Source organism: Haliotis cracherodii, unplaced genomic scaffold, assembly GCF_022045235.1.
Source record: "Haliotis cracherodii isolate W230 unplaced genomic scaffold, xgHalCrac1.p SCAF_13, whole genome shotgun sequence".
NCBI classification, from domain to species: domain Eukaryota; kingdom Metazoa; phylum Mollusca; class Gastropoda; order Lepetellida; family Haliotidae; genus Haliotis; species Haliotis cracherodii.
The window spans coordinates 5,521,145-5,543,884 of record NW_027266268.1 but is presented as its reverse complement, the minus strand read 5'-3'; the positions used below and the strand labels follow the sequence as shown (position 1 = coordinate 5,543,884).

The 22,740-nt window shown below is 41.3% G+C and overlaps 2 protein-coding genes across 3 annotated transcripts in view; both read right to left on the bottom strand.

The window, feature by feature from the left end:
* Window positions 1-21,403, bottom strand: part of LOC139458786 (uncharacterized) — a 35,669-nt gene extending 14,266 nt beyond the window's left edge. The window contains exon 1 of one of the 2 annotated variants that reach the window (XM_071240204.1): window positions 21,349-21,403. The gene's annotated coding sequence lies outside the window, so the exon portion shown is untranslated. Of the gene's footprint in view, window positions 1-13,189; window positions 13,224-21,348 lie in introns of those variants that run through there. The other variant, XM_071240203.1, reaches the window with a different exon arrangement.
* LOC139459421 (tropomyosin Tod p 1.0102-like) lies at window positions 493-1,491 on the bottom strand. Its single transcript, XM_071240873.1, has one exon. It carries the CDS (start codon window positions 1,489-1,491, stop codon window positions 493-495), a length of 999 nt encoding a protein of 332 aa, XP_071096974.1.
* Window positions 21,404-22,740: the final 1,337 nt, after the last annotated feature.

The following is a 22,740-nucleotide window of genomic DNA, read 5'->3' as shown; positions in this document are numbered from 1 at the left end:
CAGACTTTGTGAAGACGTACAATTACAAAGACAACAGTGAACATGATTCCTACAGTCGAATTAATCGGTGCAACACCAATTCACCAATTCACTTTCTCACTGACCATAATTAGCATATAAGTCGTGATACCCTGGGCAAGAAGTGACAAACAGTAAACAGAGTTATTTCCCTTCTCAAAAATCCTCAAAAAGCACGGAATAGTTTTATGAATGGGAATTGTTTTCCATAGCGGGATGCTGAATCTTCAACAGAGCGACGGGAATCTAGGCCTGGCTGGAGAAACATGTAAACAATTACAGACGACCTATTTTTCAGTGTTCCAAGACACAATCACACTGTCTACATATATTTACTGTCAAGCATTTTCAAATAAAACCAGCTCAACAGTTGTAAGTTTCAACAAACACTTTAAAAACTGGACAATCTTTCAACGTGGTATGGAGACAACAGCCTTGCCAAATTGTCAACTGAAGGTATCATATCTGTTTTATTCACCAGTCTCCATCGTCATCATCGCAAACGGCCAGAAATTCAGGACGAGAAAGCACCTTCTTCCAGAGATCTGGTTGCGTAATGATATCCTCAAAACTGTCAAGCAAACTCTTAAGAGGTATCCCGATCTCTGCTATATCATGCATGATGGCTGTGGCATCATTTAGTACCTCTGCTCGTCCCGACACTTTACCCAGACGAGTCATCACCTTCCTCAAGGCTGTTAAGGTTCGATTTTGCTCGTTAATATCCTTCCTGTATGTAGAAATATTCTTCTGAGTCTCCTCCATTTCGTCTTCCATTTTGGTCTTTTCCATTTTAAGTCGCTTGATATCGCCTTGAGTATTTTCACGAACTTTTTCCATCTCACGTAGTTCGTCTTCAGCACTGGATAAATCCGACTTTGTGGAGTCAAGGCAATGTTCTGCATTATCAACACATTCTTGGAGTGCCGTTTCAGACACTGCCAAGAGCGATACTCCGACAAAAGGTATCCATATCGTCGCCCATCCTGCTACCCAAACCCCGTTTCTAGTGGAATTGGCTTCTTCGTAGTCAGATTGTGCCTTTTGGACACGTTTCTCAGAATCTTTCACATCTGCTTCAGCACTAGCAACCTTCTTTCTTTGTCCCTCGAGTATTTTGGACAAAGACTCCAGAGAATCGTCTAAGCCTGCCAGAGATTTTAAGAATTCTTGGTGTCTTCTCTGCATGTTTGATAGTTCGGCTTCCTCTTCCCGACACTTTTTGGTTTGACGACGGATATTGTTTTCTAACTCAATTTCAGCCTTTGAGAAAGCCGTACTAGCATTTGCTATATTTCGTGTGACATTGTAATAAAACTGCAGTGCATCAATTAGTTTGTCAATGAATTGGATACCAGTCTGGAACGGGATCACCTGTAATCCAGCCATTAGTTTGTCAATGAACTGGAGGAACTGCGACACGACCAAACTGGGCACTTGTCGCTCACATCCTCCAAAAGATACCATCGCCATCTTCTGAAAAGGTTGTTGTCTTCCTGCGGTGTGAAACAAGAGCTCGGGTTATACCCACTGTTGTAGCAAGTTACACTGAAATCTTCAAACTGTACAATCCATAGTTTTAGCGGCCATCATCTGTATCTTAGATGAACAGTGAGTGACCCGCCGGTAATGGTTCGTTTCGGTAGTGTCGTCATCATCTCCATCTCTCTTATCGCTATCTACGCTCATCTCTATTCTCACCCACGAGTGTAATTTGATTAGACGATTATAATTAGCGTTGCAACATTTGCATCAGGCTTAAAACAAAGCTGTGGTAATGAATTGGTCCAGGCTACTTTGTCACAATACTATTGAGATAAAATAATGTGAATAATTGCGGTTGCTGTGAGGGGCACAAAGAAGGGGTTTACATGTAACCATGCGGGAAATCGAACATTAGTCTTCTGCATGACGATGTAACATACGTTAACCACTCGGCTTCTGTACCAACCCTTTCAATGAGACGGAGTAGTAGTTTCTTCTTTGCCACAATTACGGTAGTAATAACCAATTGATCGTATTATTACCTTTAACATGATATGTTTATACAGTGGATGAGTTTGGCTAACCCTCCAATCACCTAGATATATAATAATGGTGAACATGGGATTCGAACCCAAGAACATAGATTTCTGGCACGCCTAAGGAACGCAACACAGAGCTAACTTAGGCAGATTCTAATCAATGTTTGTCAAGGTTACCCTCCAGACTCCATTACAAGGCCATCATTTTAAATCGGGTTATGTGACTTTAAACCTAATTATCATTGACCGATATTACTCTGGTTCTCGTTGCTGACATGTCTTTCTACGAAGATTTCAGAGAGCACCAAACGACTTATGCTCAAAACTAGTTTGATCAAGGTAACAGCAATCAAAACCTTAGTAAAGCTTTTTAAAATATTTTGCAGGTGACTTTTTGCCTTTACGAGTGCGGAAACGCTCACCTTCTCGCGAACACCTGATATCATTACAATAATCGAGTATTAGACAGGCAAACCACTTGTTGATAGCATGAGTGAGCAACGCTCCAGACGTGACGAGCTACGATGACACAATCAGTGATAACGCACATTTGGTACTTTCAACCTATACTACACATTGCACATCTCATGAACACAAGCAGCAGATAAGGAAATTAGGGGCAGCCACTCTCATGCCATTTTCTCAAACCACATAGAAATATAACAGACCATCCTGCTATTCAAGTCAGTAAATATGACCTATATCATCATATTTTTTCAAGATGCAAAAATACCAAGTCCAAGGATTGTTCAAATAAAAGTGCAGCAGTAACTGGCAACGAATAATACAACTTTCCACAATGACCTGAAGATGGCTTTGACCTTTGGTAGACATGCAACGACATTTGATGTGGTAGAATATCTTTCAGATACCTGCATGTATGTATCAAATTAATGCCTGTTGAAGTACTATTCCTTTGGAACTGACAAATGACAAGGTCGTGTTTTATTTACAAACGCTGACCGTTACCCTTGCCTTCTCTATGCCAAAAACCTTTCAAGGAAAGGGGGAAAGAAAATAATGTCACTGGATCTCCTGACCTTGACATTTGACATTTGTATGGCATGTGTCGAAAGAATTCCTCAAGACCATACTTCATAAGTCCATTGCAGAATATACCCACATTTCACAATGCAATGTTGTCGAAAGAAAGTATGAAACAACTTGACCTTGACCTTGACCTTTGTCAATCGGCAACATAGACGGATGATCTATTTTTTTCAATGTTTTTAGTAATATATCATACACAAGATGAGTTGCGACAGCCTAAGAATATAAATAAGAAGAAATATAGAGAACCTCACCCGAATGACGTTTGGTATCAAATATATCAACACGGGTTGATAAAAGTGGAAATACTCCGAGACTTGCCGACCATTAATTAAGTCGCCTCGAACGACAAGCATAGATTGCTTGGGACCTATTCTAATCTGGAATTTCCAAGGAGATTGACATGTGGTTAAATCAATAAGGCCATTATATCCAGTCAAATTATGTTAAGCTTTGTTTATCAATATTTAAGCTTCAATGACAGTGACCTTGGGACCAAAAAAATTGGGACTACCTTAGAAGTGGGCGAATGTGGTGTAAGGCTGCTTTGAACAGTATTCACCCCCAGTTAATAGAGGTCTTAGGTGCTCACCATGCTGGTGAAGCCTACGAGCACGGGGATGGTACTGACAAACCAGAAACATGACCAGGGCGAATCTGGAATTCGAACAACGAATTTAAGAAGCTATAATATATTTCATCACAACCGATTGATATGGTGTAGTCAGAACATTATCTCAGCTTTTAGTCGGGTCTGGGACAGGAAGACCACTTGTTGATGACAACGACCCGTACAAGACGAGATACGATGACACGCAATCAGTGAGAACCCCCATTGTGTCCCCACGATCCTCATTTTAGTACGTCCAACGGGCACTGGGTACGTTCGACCTATTCTACACATGCGCATCTCTTTAACACAAGCAGCAAATAAGGGAACTGTCTCCAGGTAGGGTCTATCATGTCATTTTCTCAAAGCCCCCAAAGGTATATCATACAACTGTACCACCATTGCATTCCAGTCAGTAAACATCAATTCTCAACCTTGAACTACATAAAAATATCGTTTCAAGATGCAAATATACGAAGTCGAAGGATATTGCTGGAATATGCTGAAAGCGGAGTAACATCATGCTCGCTCACTCGCTGTATTGCAGGCTTTGTAAAAACATTCAATTGTGTTCAATTCATAAATGCTGAACAGTGAACATTATTCTACAGTCGAGTCAATCGGTGCGACACAATTACCCATTCATTCCATTATATCATTTCCTTCTTTTTCCCTGCATAGTTAAATTATCTTGGATTCGAATTGTTTAACTTCGCCCTCTCGTTTATGGGGCTATCACAGCGGAGGCCTATGATAAGAGAGCAAGCAGCCTGTGGCAGATAAACCAGCCTGTATGAAACAGTAAATGTTTAACGAAATGGGATATATTCAGATCCACCCATTAAGATGAACTTGGGGTTTAAGCTATAATACGTTTGTTCTGTACATTTCAAAGTGTGATGAAAAGAGAAAAAAATAAGCTTGTTCCTCAATTTCAGCGGCTACAAAACATGCTAAAACACTTCTGATTGCAAACCTAGGTAATTTCTCAATTCTCTCAATCTAACAGCTGCTCTAGCACACAAATACACCCATCAGACTCGTTTTGGTTCCCACGAAACAAACTCGGCTTCTCCACACTGTATCTGTGGTTGATAGCAACATCCAGAGAATGTGACAGGCCAAACAAGACTCAGATAACACACCTCCAGCAGCACAACTCAGTGTTAACACCAAGGCGGGTGATAGTGTTTACAGTTACAGCGTCAATTTTGCCTCATGTTGGCTGTTATCAGGAAGTAACGTCATCCAAAATGGAAACAACCCAGTTAATTGTAATCAAATTATTCAATTAAAATATGATCTATATGCATAAAAAAAAAAATATTTATTTTATTACTTGGATGCGAAGTTGTCTGAAAACTATTCACTCATCACGACTGTGAAATAGTTTTTTATCCTCCGTCACGATGGTGGGTGATGTGAAATGGGGTTTAACGTCGCGTCCACAAGATTATTGCATGGGGACACATTTTCTCAAAAATTATTTAAGTTAGAGAAATGAAATTTCACACAGTGATGTAATATAACGCGTAACGATCTCAAAAGAGTTCGAGCATTGGTGACATAGTTTTATTTATTTGAGAAGGGGCATTTTGTGTGTACTAATTTAACATTTTTCAAAAAAACATTCTTTGATAGTTAACATTAACTGCCATGTTATGCACTTTAGTCTACTATATGAACAAATAATGTGCCCCATGGCGGGGGGATAGTGCTGACGATGTTTCTTGTTTTTTTAATAGAGCCAGTTGCCAGGCTAGCTAGCATATATTCCACATGTGAAATCGGTAAAGGTGAAAAGAAGCAAAGAAAACGCATTTTTATTTGAATAGAACAACCGCTATTATTATTATTATCATTATTATTATTATTATTATTATTATTATTATTAGGGCTCCAAGCCGAAAGGCTGTAGAGCCCTATTGTAATCGTTCGATTTATTATTATTATTTATTATTATTATTATTATTTATTATTCCGCCGATTTTTGTACCTGCCCTAGCAAAATAACCACCAGCTCGATTTTGTTCAAATTTTGTGTGTGTTTGAAGACCGTTGGGTACTAGTGCCCGCCCAAAACCCAAGGCCGTAGGCCTAAAGGCCAAGGGCAGATAACTGAAAAACAAGAATTTTTTGAAGGTGTATTTCGCCCTATTGCTCCGCAACCGCTTATCCGATTACTTTGAAACCTTGCATGTATCTGCTGCTTCAGTTCTTTGATATTTTTTGTTCTTTGACTTTGGTCATTGATCACGTGGTTTGGCAGCTATATTGGATTCAAGGTTTTCACAGGGTTTTTGGGGTACCTGTCTTCAAATACTATCTCCTCTGAATCCACTACACGAAATGCTTTCAAACTTTCTGAGAATTGTCTCCATACAGAACACAACAAATTAGCATAGCCGTTTTCCGATATCTTTTTTAGTTGCGGCAATATTGGATTTTGATTTTGATCATTTTTTTCACCGAAATTTTACTCTTAAGATCATAGCTTGTAAGGTTCTTAACAGAAACTATTGAAAGTTTGCATGAAGCTTTGAGACTATATGTAGCTCATTTTGTCCTGGTTTGCATACTGAAAGCACCACTGCTTGGTGTGGTATTATTTGATTTAAGTTAAAAAATCAGACTTGGGTACAAATACTGAAGGAAGCGCCTCATAAATCTACCATACACCCCCATTCACTGGCTTTGCAAGCGTTCTCCACAGTCTTGTTCAGTATTATGTGTACTACCCTTGACGACCAGGATTAGAATTGGCCTTTTTCAACCGATGCTTGTCTCAACAGGCAACTATGCTTGTCACAGGAGGCGACTAATCGCATCGGGTAGTCAGGCTCGCTGGCTTGATTGTTCATTTCTCAATTGCCAATTGCTACGGTACCTTATTTTTGACGGCGTTGTTTAAAGCAAACCATTTGCTGATTAGAATATGGTCGAGGCCGGAAATTGGTTTAGTACACTCTGAGAAACTGTGGCACACGCCAATTTGGTAGCGGTAATGTCCTGCAAATGGTGACTATCTTTTGACGGAGTTGGTACAAGCAAACTATATGCGGATTCGAACATGGTCAAAGAAAAACATGGGTTAAGAACACACTGGGACACATGTGGTGATGGCTCACAAGCGGTTCATTACATTTGACGGCGTTGGTACAAGCAAACCATTTGGGGATTCGAACATGGTCGAAGTCAAACATGGGTTAAGAACACACTGGGACACTTGTGATGTCTCACAAGCGGTTTATTACATTTGATGGCGTTGGTACAAGCAAACCATATGGGGATTCGAACATGGTCGAAGTCAAACATTGGTTAAGAACACCCTAGGACACGTGTGGTGATGGCTCACAAGCGGTTTATTACATTTGACGGCGTTGGTACAAGCAAACCATATGCGGATTCGAACATGGTCGAAGTCAAACATGGGTTAAGAACACTTTAAGACACATGTGGTGATGTCTTGCAAGCAGTTCCGTACATTTGATGGCGTTGGTACAAACAAACCATATGAGGATTCGAACATGGTCGAAGTTGGAAATTGGTTAAAACATCCTGGGACACCCAGGCACATGTCAATTTAGTAGTGGTGATGTCTCACAAGAGGTTCTTTACATTTGACGGTGTTGGTACAGGTAAACCCTTTGAGGATTTGAATTTATGAACGAGGTGGGAAACAGGTTTAGCACTTTATCTCAGCAATGCGACAGGAACCCGGGTCCCGGACGAACGCAGAACGCTAATCCGTTTGACTGGAGCCCAACTGACAAAGAAGTTACAGCCTGTTAAAGAGTCACCAAGCCGAAAGGCTCTAGAGGCTCCCTGTAGCGTTTGATTTAATATTATTATTATTCCGCCGATTTTTGTACCAGAGCTAGAAAAATATCCACTGGCTCGATTTCGTTCAAATTTTGTGTGTGTCTGTAGACCGTTAGGTACTAGTGCCCGCCATAAACCCAAGGATGTAGGCCCAAAGGCCAAGGGCAGATAACTAAAAGAAAAGAATATTTGAAAGATGTGTTTCGCCCTATTGCTCCGCAACCGTTTATCCGATTACTTTGAAACCTTGCATGTATCTGCTGCTTGAGCTGCTTGACATTTTTTTTCTTTGACTTTGGTCATTGGTTACGTGGTTTGGCAGCCATTTTGGATTCAAGGTTTCCAAAGTGTCTTTTGGGTACCTGTCTTCAAATGCAAACAACTTTCAGTCCACTGCATGAAATGCTTTCAAACTTTCTGATAATTGTCTCCATACATAACACATCAAACGTTAATAGCCGATTTTGGATATCTCTTTTAGTTACGGCCGTATTGAATTTTGATTTCGATCATTTTTTTCAACGAAAGTTTGCTTTAAAGATCATATCTTGTAAGGTTCTCCACAGAAACTATTGCAAGTTTACATGAAGTTAGTGTGCCATATGCATCTCATTTATTGTTATTGGTTGTATGCCAAAAGTAACACCGCTTGGTGGTAATATTTGATTAATATTTGGGACACCCCAGGAACACGCCAATTTCGTAGCGGCGATTTCGGGTGACTATCTTTTGAGAGAGTTGGCACAAGCAAACCTCTTATGGATTCGAACATGTTCGAGGTCGGTAATGGTTTGAGAACTGACCTGGACACCCTGGCACACGCCATTTTCCTTGCGACGATACCCTGCAAGTGGTGCCTACATTTGACGGATTTGGTTCAAGGAAACCCTTTGAGGATTCGAACATGGACGTTTGGGCACAGTGTTACTTGGAGCCCGCCATTGCTGCTTGCAGCTTTAATTATTATTATTATTATTATTATTTCACTGGCTAGCTGTTAGTAAACATACCAGTACTCTCCCTCGTTATCACTTAATGCCTACCAGACAAACACTTTCCTGCATTAACAATAATTTGTGTCTCTCACATATCCGCTTTCTAATTGTTAGTAGGTGTATGTAATGATTGAGAGTATGTCATGTGGGTCAGCCTGTCATAGGGGATATGGGGAATTGGCCTACTATACAAGAGAAAACTATTATTTGTAAGTAGTATTGAGACATTTCTTGTGACACTTGTGAAACTTAATAAGTTTGTAACTATCTATAGTATCATATATAAATAAGACATGAATGTAGAGCTACTCACAGGATGTAGTAGGCATAATAAACTCCAGTTTTAAATAATGTGCAGTTGGTGACGTAAATGTAATCATGACTGCATTTAAATTTAGTACATGTTATTTTGTATTTTTATACATGACAATAAATCTAAATTTCATACTTAATATTTATTTCCATTGTTCGGTTATTATTGTTGGGATCATAATATCACTGCATAAAAGTATCGGCTGATAAACTTTTTTCCATCCCAAGTTAGCACTAACACTTATCTCTCTCCGCTCAACTCTAGTGACAGACAACCTTATTCGAGTTGCTTTTTACAGATACCAGACTGGATTATTTACAGACCGCCGTCATAAAGCAGGAACATTGCTAAGTGCAGAGTTAAAGAACAAACAAAACTATACAGCAACAGTTCCCCCAGTTGGCATATGCGTGATATGTTGAGAAAGGAAAGAACAGCATTGCATTGGAAGGAGTGAGTGAATCTGGTTTAACGCCGCTTTGGACAGTATTCCAGTTATATCACGGCGTGTCAGCTTAATGTGGGAGGAAAGCCCGAAGTGATGCACGTCTCAGACGTTTACCACTTCGGTGAAACCCACGAGCACGGGTATGGTGCTGGCATAGAACCGTAACCGGGGCGAACCGGTATTCATAGCATAGGTTTCTGGCCCAAGGGACGCAACTCTGCACAGCGAATCGCGGCGCCTCAGACGACTGGGCCCCCGTGCCCCCTGCAATGGAAGGAGAGGATTAATGTGAAGTACTAATTGGTTGTTATTAACAATCTTTGTTGAACTTTAATATATGTATTTTTTATCTCGAATTCAAGATAAGAGGACAAATTTATATGTTTTTATATAGTGTGGCGGTCGGGATAGGAAAATAGGTTCGATATATCGGTACATTCGAGATAACAGGGTTCGACTGTAGTCTGATATACGGTTGTGTAGGGTTTCATTTGGTTAGCTTTGTTTGTGGTGTGATTACATATATCCGCAGTAGGTTTGAAGAATGTTTAGAGGGATTTACTCTGTTCAACCAAACATCGTGAATATGTCACGCCGCCATGTTTTTAGGAAACAAATACACCTTCAGTTCGCCCTGGTTTCAAAGGCATTTTAAGCAACTCGTATCGGTGTTCGACTAAATTCATCTTTGAAATGTTATTTGCTCTCATATCAACCCCGTTGTTTGAAGTGTGTTATTTACACGTTATAGTAGCCTGGTATTTAATCTTGTTTAACAATCACCTGAAGCAATGGCAGCGTGAAGAGAGAGCAGTGTGAAGGGAGAGCCATAGCCTTGACCCGCATTCCTCCCTGGCTGCCTGCCCGAATAACACACTTTGTCCCGCGGCCGGAAAATACTCAGTCCGATTCCGAATTTACTACCAGGGTACCCACCCTTCTATTACCCGACCCACTGTCGGTGTCTTAGAGATAGGTACAAAATGTTCAATTGGGCATTTGTTTTAACCATAGCACTCACAAAACGTAGACACATGTATTAAACAATCTGGTCATGCATAAACTGAAGTTGACTCAAGTTATATCTTTATTCAACGATATGAAAAGTCAGAAGGAATGGGTGCATAGTCAGAAAGAAATGCGAACATTTGTGACTTGTAGTGTAAACGTAGAGTTCTAAATATTTTTTTGTCATTAAACAATATATCACGTGACTAACCACGGGTCCGGGTAGTCCTGTGGGTACCCGGATCCTACTCAGTACCAACCCGACCCGGGTACCCGAGTTACCTGTCCCAGCCCTAGTCCCCAAGAGACTGCTCGGCCACAGGGAGGGAGGTGGATACTCCTGGCTGTGACTTACTGTGCCCACTATTTATTATGTCAAACATGACACAATTTGTCCAATTTTAACTAGGATTAACACATAACGTACTGAGAAATCTCTCTCTTTTCATCCCTTTTCAATATCAACACATGCCTTACATAAACATGATCATTCTAAATATAATACCAGACTTCAGCATGTCCACAACTGAGAGGTCAACCACGTGGAAGAGAAAACACAACTAATTTTTTCATTTTCATTTTTTGTGAACTGAACACATGATGAGCATCACATCCTTTGTAAAAAAGAGGTTATAAGTCCTGCACCATGACCGTGGAATATATTTATTTTATGAAAAAAACATAATCTAGAAATGCATACAAAAGCAAGTCTAGCCAGATCAAGCTAGCTCTATTCCACAAATCAGCATAGGGAATTTTATTTTTATTTTTAGAGTCAAGAAGGATATTGTGTAATATAAGATTTCAGAGAGTAAATGTTAGTCTAAGAGGTTATAAGCTGCGTTAATTTTTAATTTGATGAAACTAAAATAATTGTCATAGTTTTCCTGATTGTCATTCAAAGCTATTTGTATCTGACAAAGTCAATAGTGTATATGTACACGGCAAATATAATTATTAATAATTCATTTATTAAATAAACCCTCATCAACAACTTATTCTTTCATATGGCTGTATTATATTGTATTTCAGGACAGTAAGTAACTGCTATTGTTTTCTGTTCTTAATTAGCAGATGTATTTGAAATAGACCAGCAAAATATAGGCAATTAAACTACCCAAAGGTCAAACTATTGATCATACGAATAATATGATAGTAGCCTCATGCGAAATGATTTTTTGCTCAGATGGTTCATAAGATTGTTTGATTAGAAAGGGCATTACACATTAAACTAAACACACCGATACATATCTGTACTATCTATCTTATATATCATAATTATGTAATGATAGTTAGTGCGTCTGTGAGTGAGCAATTAAGCAATATTCCAGCAATATCACGACGGGGGGCACCCATGTCGGAAATCGAACCCAGGTCTTCGGCGTGACGAGCGAACGCTTTAACCACTGGGCTACCCGATCGCCCCTAGAGCGTCTGTAATGAAAGAATGGTATGTCTCATAGAACCTACACTGTACCCGATTCACTACCATCACATAGATCTTATGTGGGTACTTACCTGTTTTAGTTGACACACTTGCTGATATTATTAGTGGAACTCATTGAATGTGTGATTGCCATCCGGGAGTAAAGAAAAGTGTCGTCTGCTACAGTTTGCGACAGAGACCTAAGGCAATTTATCAGCTAACTGTCAAGAGGCAGGGACTCCCCGCCCTTTTCAGTAAGGAGGGGAGAGGGAGGAAGGAATTGTTTATAAAAATCTTCACTGAAGGGATTTTTTCCGGGTTATTGAAAACATATTTCGAGTACAAAGTTAACTGTGCCAATAACTTTGATTAGTGTGAAACTACTAGCAAATGCGCGTATTTATGTCCGTTGAAAAGGTTTCAGTAGATTTCTGTTATAACGCGACGACAGGAAATCAAAACAGTGGAAATAGATCCCTTCGATCCGTATCGCCATCGTCTAAACAGCACATGCCACGTGATCACGCACACCGCTTTAGTTATACAAATTTATTTTTCTATTTTCTCTGGTAGCGCACTCAATTTTTATATTCATTAAAATTAACAAGAAATGCTTTTATCAATTTGTCGTCTGCAAACTGCAGAACACCAATATTCCCCAAAGTCGATTTACACATGCTCTTCTAGTCCTGCACCATGACCGTGGAATATATTCATTTTATGAAAAATAAATAAATCTAGAAATTCATACAAAAGTAAGTCTAGCCAGATCAAGCTAGCTCTATTCCACTATTCTGAAATCAGCATGGGGAATTTTTTTATATGTTTAGAGTCAAGAAGGATATTGTGTAATATAAGATTTCAGAGACTAAATGTAAGTCTAATGCTCCTCATCAACACCATATACTATGGATTTCGCGATATATATATAGGGTTATGCATTTTTGGAAAAATATATCAAACAGGTTTTATAATTGTAATTTGGGGGAGAAATGACAGAGGGGCAGTTAGCTATGACAGAACTGAATGTGCATCATCGTGTTGTTGGATGTTTGTTAACGCGTGAATTAGTCACGTGACACCGCCTGCGTGTCTCTTTTGAAATTGTATTTGAGAAAGGTGACTATATCGTTTGTTTCTTAATTATTTCTTAATCTTTTTGTGTAATTATTTCTCTTTTCTAATAAAACGAGCAAAGGTAAAACGAGATGCCATCACATGTGGAGTTGGCGATAATTGGTCCTCGGCGATAACTGATCGCTTGCCAGTACAGATTATATCACTCTCGCTATATTTTACGCATTCCATGTTTTCGAGAATCAAAATGGCGCACTTCTTCAAGTCACAAAACTACTAAACAAATACTTCCCTGGGAAAAATGAAACATCAGACCTATCGTGAACAAAGAAAGCAGTCTCTCAGTACAATTTACTAGATACATAATTATTATTTTAGCATTCGTAAAGGAAGCTTACCTTTATTATATAAATCCTATCAACCGGCCCACCCGCACAGTTGCAATACAGGGACAAAGTGCTGCGGTGGAGCTCGAGCAAACAGCGACTTCCAGCCCTCGATTGTGAGTGGCTTGTATTTCCGGGACAAGTAGGGGGCTGGTCACAGACTCTTGATACATGGTAGATGTTAGACGCCACACCGACGCGATTAAAACAGCTATCACTGACACAATAATATATGACAGATACACGTATTTCCAATTTTGACATGTGTGCTTTTGTACCGTACACATTCTCTTATACACGCCATGTACAAGTTTCTCCTCGCAGTTGTTTATGTACAAGTCTCTAAGGCAATGATTATTGGTTTATATCATATCACCCAGCATCTTCCCGAGGCAAGAGAGTTAACTGATTTTAAAAGCCAGGTTTCCACCCATGCCGAACTAGGCTGAAATTCCGGGGTTCGATCGTAGCGCCACCAGGGACTGTTACGAGTTATGTCCCTTCTAAGCCTCGCCTATGGACCAATCAGATTCCACCTCTAGTATAACTTGCATTTGCTTTAAACAAAATGGCGGCGCCCAGTCAAGAGAATCTGAACAACAATCAAGATGTATATTGTGATAAAACGGTTCTTACTTCGCGAAATGCATCGACTCACTTGAGCACCCTGATTAAAAACATGAAAAGATTTGGAAAATATCTGTTGACAACGAGTTGGGGGTGCATATGCCTTGCAAATCCTGCAATCGACCGAACTCTGCATGACAGTTTACGAACCGTTAGACTCGTTAGTCCAGCAAAAATGTAACTCCATACTACCAGCCTAGTTCGGCAAGGGTGGAAACTGGACTTTTATAGTCCCCTTGAGTTTTTTGTTGTATGTCTGTTGTTTAACGCCGCACTCAGCAATATTCTAGCTAAATGACGGTGGTCTGTTAATAATCGAGTCTGAACCAGACAATCCAGTGATTGAGACCCCGTCATGTAAACGGAATATTGCTGAGTGCGGCGTTAAACAACAAACAAACAAAAATTCTCGATAATGCCTCACTTTGAATTCACCTGCATATCTCCTGATGACCCTCGCTTGGTGACGGTGACATGTATCAACCATTTCAGCGAGCCTGACCACCCGATCCCGTCAGTCGCTTCTGACGACAAGCATATAGTCGCCTTTTTACGACGATCGATACGCTATAACCAGGGTCATGTGCGAACCTGTAGTCTAGGATGTACACTCAAGTCTAGAATTGCCACTATAGATTGCCATAGCTCTAGAAATTCATGATTGTTCTTTGCTCCATTTGGATATTATCATTCTTATTATTATTTTGTAGATATATATTAAATGAGAAAACTTTATTAGTGGGATTAAATGTCAGTCTATTGAACCTGAGACGTCTGTCTATAAACTGCGTATTAATATTTCCTGCTAGATGAATAACTAAGGCATGATTCAGAGAAATAAAGTGGTTTCGGGTGATTTGAATCAAACTTGCTTGGCCCGTCACCTTGTCCACCTGGACGTTTACCATGGCATACGCAGTGAACTCTTAGCCTATTGTGAAACATACTCAGGACGAACAGGGATGCGACTCCACGATCATAGGTTTCTGGTACATCTAAGGGACGCAACTCTGCAAAACGAGAACTGTGTCTGAGTGGGGTCTCAGTAATAAACTCTTGATATTCAGTGGGCCATGAAACATGCAAAAATAATGACTAGTACAAACAGCCACACGTGCATGCACGGCACTTTAAATCTTGAGTTCGTTGAACCCCACTTCATCAAAACACACCTGTCCATTTAAACCGGCTATCATAAGAATAATACTAAACATAATACTGTGACAGTTTCTTCCCAGGCAAATGAAAAGGCAAGTGAGTGTACTTTGGGTATGGTAGGAGTGAGTGAGTGAGTGAGTATGGTTTTACGCCGCTTTTAGCAATATTCCAGCAATATCACGGCGGGGGACACCAGAAATGCGCTTCAGGGTATGGTAGGAAGCGAGGAAGATAAGAATAATCAGGTGAAAAACCTGTGACGGAGGCTGCTGCGATTTCCTGGAAAATACACTGGTGGGTTTTCCACATTCGACAATTCTCGGGGAATTACCTTTCACCAGAAAACAGCTATATATTGACCGGGCGAACAGTCAAAACTCGCTCCCAGACCAAGCGAGGGAAGGGATCAGGAGATATGCAGGTGAATTCAAAGTGAGGCATTATCGAGAATTTTTGTTTGTTTGTTGTTTAACGCCGCACTCAGCAATATTCCGTTTACATGACGGGGTCCCAATCACTGGATTGTCTGGTTCAGACTCGATTATATACAGACCACCGTCATATAGCTGGACTATTGCTGAGTGCGGCGTTAAACAACAATCCAACAACCAACAACAGTTATCAGTGCAATACAAATCGCCTTTGTTTACATGCTTACGATACAGTCGGGACAATGGACTCTGTTAGCTGAGTTTTCTTCTGATTTTGGTTATTTTCTGGGTTTTATTTATTTATTATTCTCAAACCATAACATTAACTATCACCACTTTAACGGGAATTCGTAAGTGATTGAAATCATTTCGGAATTTGAACTGACATTTACTGCAAATTTGGGACCTGTTACTTGATTAAGTCTAGATAAATCCCTGTTTTAGTGTGAGTGAGTGAGTTGGATTTTACGCCGCTTTGAACAATATCAAAGCAACCTCACGCCGGGGGAACACCGGAAATGGGCGTCAGTCATTGTACCCATGTGGGGAATCGAACCCGGGACTTCAGCGTGAATGCTTTAACCACTAGACTACACCACTGCCCCGGGGTCGCTGTAGAGCCCCTATGACATATGTTTAAATACCAAGCATTCACTGCCAGTCAAAAATACCCGGATTTCACAGCCGGACTACAGGATAGTACATTGAACGTGTAAACATACTGGTGTTATATAATCATCATAACTTAACTTTTCCTTTTTCGACGTTTAGAATTAGACAATTGCTTTTAAAATAAATCAAATATCTCTAAATATACTGTGCAACCTTTCCACAACCCCGATACTGGACGCGATCAGTTGTCTAACGAGCCAGTGACATTACAATCTCAAGTATGTGACCTCTTGACCCAGATACCCAATTTATCACAAAATTCGCTGAGGTTTTCAAGCGCCCAAACTCGTCTAGTGCTGTCTCCTGGCGATGGCAAGCAACACATTCCCACCTGCACGCTGTAGAACAATCACGTGACTTATGCACGGGCGTCAGTGTGATTTTACTGCACGTGACATTCACTGCTCTTGTTACAGGACAACCGATTACCGTAAAACCTATAACCATGGTCCCCACGCACTGCCTCGGGCCCCAAATGTGTATTCTATCAAATAAATCAACAGTAGACTGGGCTCATCGTTTAAATAATCCATGGGTTCCTCCATCACACGTAAATAAGTCGGACGTCCTGGTTCTAGCTGTAGCGCTGATTGCATGGAACGGTACAGATACGCATTGCGACAGCAATCAATATTTAGCATTCCAAGTTTCATTTTTCAAAGAGCTAGTGTAGACTTGTTTCGTTCTGAACATTCATTGGAGTGAGTGAGTTGGGTTTAACGCCGCTTTTAACAGTATTCCAGTTTTATCACGGCGTGTCAGCGGGGGGGAAAGCCCGAAGTGATGCAGGTATCAGACGTTTACCACTTCGGTGAAACCCCCGAGCACGGGTATGGTGCTGACAAACCTAGAAACATAATCGGAGAGAACCTGGATTTGAACCCACAATCATAGGTTTCTGGCGTGTCCAGGGGACGCAACTCCGCACAGCGTATCGCGGCGCCTTAGACGACTCGGCCACCCGTGCCCCCAGATTCATTGGAAATATTTAACACCTAATGCTGTAAGTAGTCATGAAAAATAGTATATATTCTGTGTAAAAATGACCTCACTAATGAGTGACAGAGTGAATTTGTGAGTGAGTGGCTGAGTGAATAATTGAGTGAGTGAGTGAGCCAGTGTTTCAGTTATATCACGGCGTGATGTGGGAGGAATGCCCGAAGTGATGTAGATTTGTCACTTCGGTGAAACCGACGGGTTGTTGGTGCTCAGACTAACATATAGTCTCTGAAATGAACATATCGTAAAAAAAAACAACAGTTGTTCAGTTATCTTAATAAAAAATATAATAAAAAGGGAGCCCAGTGATTCTCTTCATTTTCAGATACTGCAGTAATCTAGACTTGCCAAACATTATAGACTTGCATGGGCTGAAGTTGATATATTTGTATCAGGGTCTGTAAGACAGACTAGTTGGTGCTGAGAAACCTAGAAACATTCACGTCGAATATGGGATTTGAACCCACGATCGTAGGTTTCTGACTCGCCTTATATAGCGAACCGAGGAGCCGAAGGCGACTGCCTAAAACACATTTCCTTCAAAATATTTTGAACCCGTGCAGATCCGGGTTAGAAATGGTCCTCAGCAACTCGTGCTTGTCATAAGAGGCGACTATACCTGCCGTAAGAGGCGACTAACAGGATCGGGTGGTCAGGCTCACTGACTTGCTTGATGCAGGTGATCTTATCCCAATTGCGTAGATAGATGCTCATGATATCAATCACTACACTGTCGATTGTTTACAGACCACCATCATATAGCTGGACTATTGCTGAGTGCGGCAACAAACAAACAAAAACATTCAGAAAACATTCATAAATAAATATCAGATAATAACCCTTTGACCTGTACGGATTCAATGTCTCCAGTAGACAATTATGCTGGTGATCGCCTCCGAGGTCTAGTGGTAGAGCGTCCGCCCGGAGAGCGGAAGGTCCGGGGTTCGATCCCCGGCCGCGTCTTACCAAAAGACGTTTAAAGATGGTACTTGTTTTTACCCTGTTTGGCGCTCGGCATTAAGGGGCTAAAACAAGGACTGGTCGGCTCGGAGTCAGTATACTGTGTCTGAGTGGGGTATTTATGTTAAACTGCGGCATTGTATCTCAGTGAGCTAGCACTATAAATCGGCAATTTGCTGGTTGTTCAACATGCTGAGGCAGCTTGATATAATGGACGGTCAGGCACGGTATATAATTGGTTGACCGCGTTAATTGGACGCTGTTCATAGAATTAATTCACTGATCATTTAGTAGGCCGTGGTCATATTATAGCCGTGGCAAACAAGAAACACACATATACAGTTTGAATATTGCTGAGTGCGATATTAAACAAACAAAAAAAATCAGGGGCAGTAGAGTAAATTTAATGTTGGTCGCCTCACACAGGAAATCGCTGAGAACACAAATTGTTCGCATATTATGTTTCAATATAATCTCCTCTAATTTACAGCCAGCGGTGTTCCAGCTTTGCTATCCCTGTCCTATATACAAAGGGTACTGGAAATACACGCACGCGGCCCTGGTTGCTGATGGCTAAAAATAAAAAGCTTTGGGAAGTCTTGGAAGCAGTGTCTTCACTTCTATAATATACGAAATATGTGAGTGTTTGATGAAGTTGTTGCGTTTAGTAATTTAGTAAGAATTGTATAATGTCCAAAGGAAAATGATATTTTGTAATTATCCAAGCAATATGTCTTTGAGGGCCCGCTCAAGTAAAGTACTGAGTCGCCCCGCCATCTTCTTGAAGGCCTTGAGACTGTCAGTCGGCTAAACAGTGGGGAAGGCTGGACATTCTCAGACATGATAAGAAGAGATCAGGTTCTCACCGCAGTGCCCGGTTCTGGGGGTAACACTTGAAAACATGTCTTTAAAATAATTTTTTTTTTTCTTTCGAAAAAACCTTTTTTATTGATCTAGACTTGCCTAGGCGTTTAGTAAAAAAATACCCAAAAAATATAAATACAACAGTCATGGTGCAGGATTAGGGTAAAATCACAAAGTATTATATGATTCTTCATCTTGGTATGTTGCGTTCTTTGGGCACACCAGAAACCTATGATCGTGGGTTCGAATCCCGGTTCGCCAGATTATGTTTTTAGCTTTGTCAGCACCATACCCGTGCTTGTGTGTTTCACCAAAGTGGTAAAGGTCTGAGACCCGCATCACTTCGGGATTTCCTCCCAAATGAAACTAACGCGTTGTGATATAACTGGAATACTGTTCAAAGCGGCCATTAACCCAACTCACTCATGCTGGTCGCCAAAACAGGCATCGACAACGGCAGTCACCTGATATTGGTAGGAATAATATCACGTAGGTATGATTAGAGTTTAAGGACGTGATGAAAGTCAAAGGGTGCTTAGTGAGGAGAGTAAGGGGCATGGTAAACTAAGTCAAATCCCCAATGTGATGCTGCAGCCACAATAATAATATTCCAATATAACATGAACACACGACCAGAAGAGTACACCATGGCAAAGCAAATGATGCCAGTCTCTTCAACTTGGCAGTTGTTGGAATATTGACGAGTGCGGCGTTAGTTTGTTTGTTGTTTAACGCCGCAAGCAGCAATATTCCAGCTATATGACGGCGGTCTGTAAATAATCGAGTCTGGACCAGACAATTCAGTGATTGATATCATGAGCATCGATTAACGCAATTGGGACACGATGACATGCATCAACCAAGTCAGCGAACCTGACCACCCTATCACGTTGGTTGACTCTCAAGACAATCCTAGCATTGGGCTGCCGAAGACCTATTCAAGAACAAGTATTTTATAGCAGGATGTTTTTTATATTTTATTTCAGTTATCGATACTACCGATTGGGTTGTGATGCTAACAGTTTATATTTGTACATCGATGTATTGCCATAGGGTCAGTGACAATTGCGAATCATCGGTAGTTTGATACATCGTTGGACCCCAAATCGATAGTTTTTTACGAGGTGTCGATTGATAGTTTCGATGGTCACAGTGTCTTGACATCGGGCCAAGAACAATCACAATGTTCGATAACACCGCCGTACGTTCTCGTTGATAGACGTGTTCTAAATTTCTGGTGAAAATGAAAATAAATAGGTTCGCAAGAAAACCTTTGACAACTTCTCAATAATTCAGAAGCATACACCCACATAGACCCGTGAAGATCCGGGGTAGAATAGGCCCTCAGCCATCTTTGCCGTAAAAAGCGACTATGCTTATCGTAAGAGGCGACTAGCGGGGTCGGGTGGTCAGGCTCGCTGACTTGGTTGATGTATGTCATCGTATTCCAATTGCGTAAATCGATGCTCATGATGTCAGGCACTGGATCGTGTGGTACAAACCGCCGTCAAACAGTTTAAATATGCGGGAGTGCGGCGTTAAACAACAAACAAAAAAAACGAACAAAGGAGAACCGATTGTTATAAACTGACACTGATAAATGAGGAACGGGGAGGAGGGCAACCCTTCCTGACAGTATCGTAACTGGATATGGAAAGGCTCTGACAAAACAAGCCTCACGGTTAAGTCCGTAAACGTCAACTCTAATCATGAAGTGTTACTCTAACAATGAACATCTTTTCTACAAAAATACTGGGTGAGTGAAGAATTCGGTGAACGTGACACACTTACCATAGCCTTGCTCTAAGCCGTACAGAATGATAAGTCCATGGGTGTATAGTAATTTTCTTCTTCTTATAGGCAAGTCTAGATAAGCGGGCAGTACAAGGACGCCATTCTTTCATAAGCCAGTATTTTATGTTATTTATATTTATATAGTCTAGAAATTATGATTTAAACTGATAATTATTGCCTCAGGAACGTGTGCAAGTTTACACTTGCTTCACCAGCTTCATAAATCATTGTACAGCGAATGAGCGGTGGGATTTGTCTGTCTTCCACATCCCAGAGAATAAATTAAAAAATGAGTCCAACTGAAGTCTAGAATGATTTGGCAAGTCTAGATTTCCTCATGCCTGAAACTGAGGTTTGTTCTTGGCTCCATATGCATTTAAAAATATTTTGTAGATATATATTTTTATATCAGATAACTTTATTTCTGGGACTTAATGTCAGTCAATGGTGGTCTGATATATAAGAGAATTTCGTTGAGAAAATTTCGTTGAGAAGTTGGGGTAGGTATCAAAACTTACAGATTTTTTTATACTAAACTTTGAACGGTTCCTTAACATTGTTGAAGTTTGGTAGACAATGCGAAAATTCCGATAGTTTATCACTTTACAAATATAATTTCGCACTATCACTGAGCATACCACACCGGATCTAGGGTCACGTACTTACCAGAAGTAGATCCGGTCTGACCTCTAACCTTCAGGCGTGACAGCCCAAAGGAATGAGTGAGTGAGAAAGTACGTGAGTTGAACAGTATTTCAGTTATATCTCGGCATGTCAGCTTGATTTGAGATAAAAGCCCGAATTGATTCAGGTCTAGACGGTTATCACTTTGGTCTCACCGACAAGCACGGATATGGCTCTGACAAACCTAGAAACATAATCAGGGCGAATCTGAGATTCGAATCAACAATCATAGGTTTCTGGCACACCCAAGGGACGCAACTCAGTATAGTGAGATGCGGAGGGCACCAATGACTTGGCCATACTATATGGCTGGTACAAATCAGTCATTGTCTGTATTGACCAGAAGAGGTAGAAATATCCATGAGAGGAATAAAACATGGTGTGAAGAACCAAAGCTTTAACCACTAAGCTACCCGGCAGCCTAATTAGTAATATGGTTTATGTATTTATATATGATCATTACACTATGCACATAAGGATACATCTCCCACTTGTAATAGAGCCTTTGTTGAACTGCTGCAACCGAAGAGGGTGAAAGAGGACCGAGATCAGAGTCCAGGGGTCGACCGTAGAGGTGATAGTGGGACCGTGTCTCGACTCCCAGGGTCGACCACGGAGGTGATAGTGGGACCGAGTCTCGACTCCCAGGGGTCGACCGTAGAGGTGATAGTGGGATCGAGTCTCGACTCCCAGGGGTCGACCGTAGAGGTGATAGTGGGACCGAGTCTCGACTCCCAGGGTCGACCGCAGAAGGTGATAGTGGGACCGAGTCTCGACTCCCGGGGGTCGATCGCAGAAGGTGATAGTAGGACCGAGTCTTGGCTCCCAGGGGCCGACCGCGCAGGGTGATAGTGGGATCGAGTCTCGACTCCCAGGGGTGGACCGCGGAGGGTGATAGTAAGACAGAGTCTCGACTCCCAGGGGTGGACCGCGGAGGTGATAGTAGGACCGAGTCTCGACTCCCAGGGGTGGACCGCGGAGGGTGATAGTGGGACAGAGTCTCGACTCCCACGGCCGACCATGGAGAGTAATACTTAATGAATCCGTGTCTTGACTTCCAGGGTCGACCGCGGAGGGTGATAGTTGGACCGAGTCTCGACTCCCAGGGCCGACCATGGAGAGTAATAATTAATGAATCCGTGTCTTGACTCCCAGGGTGGACCGCAGAGGGTGATTGTGGGATCGAGTCTCGACTCCCAGGTCCGACCATGGAGAGTAATACTTAATGGATCCGAGTCTCGACTCCCAGGGGTCGACCGCAGAGGGTGATAGTGGGATCGAGTCTCGACTCCCAGGTCCGACCATGGAGAGTAATACTTAATGGATCCGTGTCTTGACTCCCAGGGGTCGACCGCGGAGGGTGATAGTTGGTCC

What these genes read in the sequence shown, in the direction of transcription:
- LOC139459421 (XM_071240873.1), bottom strand. Translation starts at nt 1,491, where the DNA reads ATGGCGATGGTATCTTTTGGAGGATGTGAGCGACAAGTGCCCAGTTTG.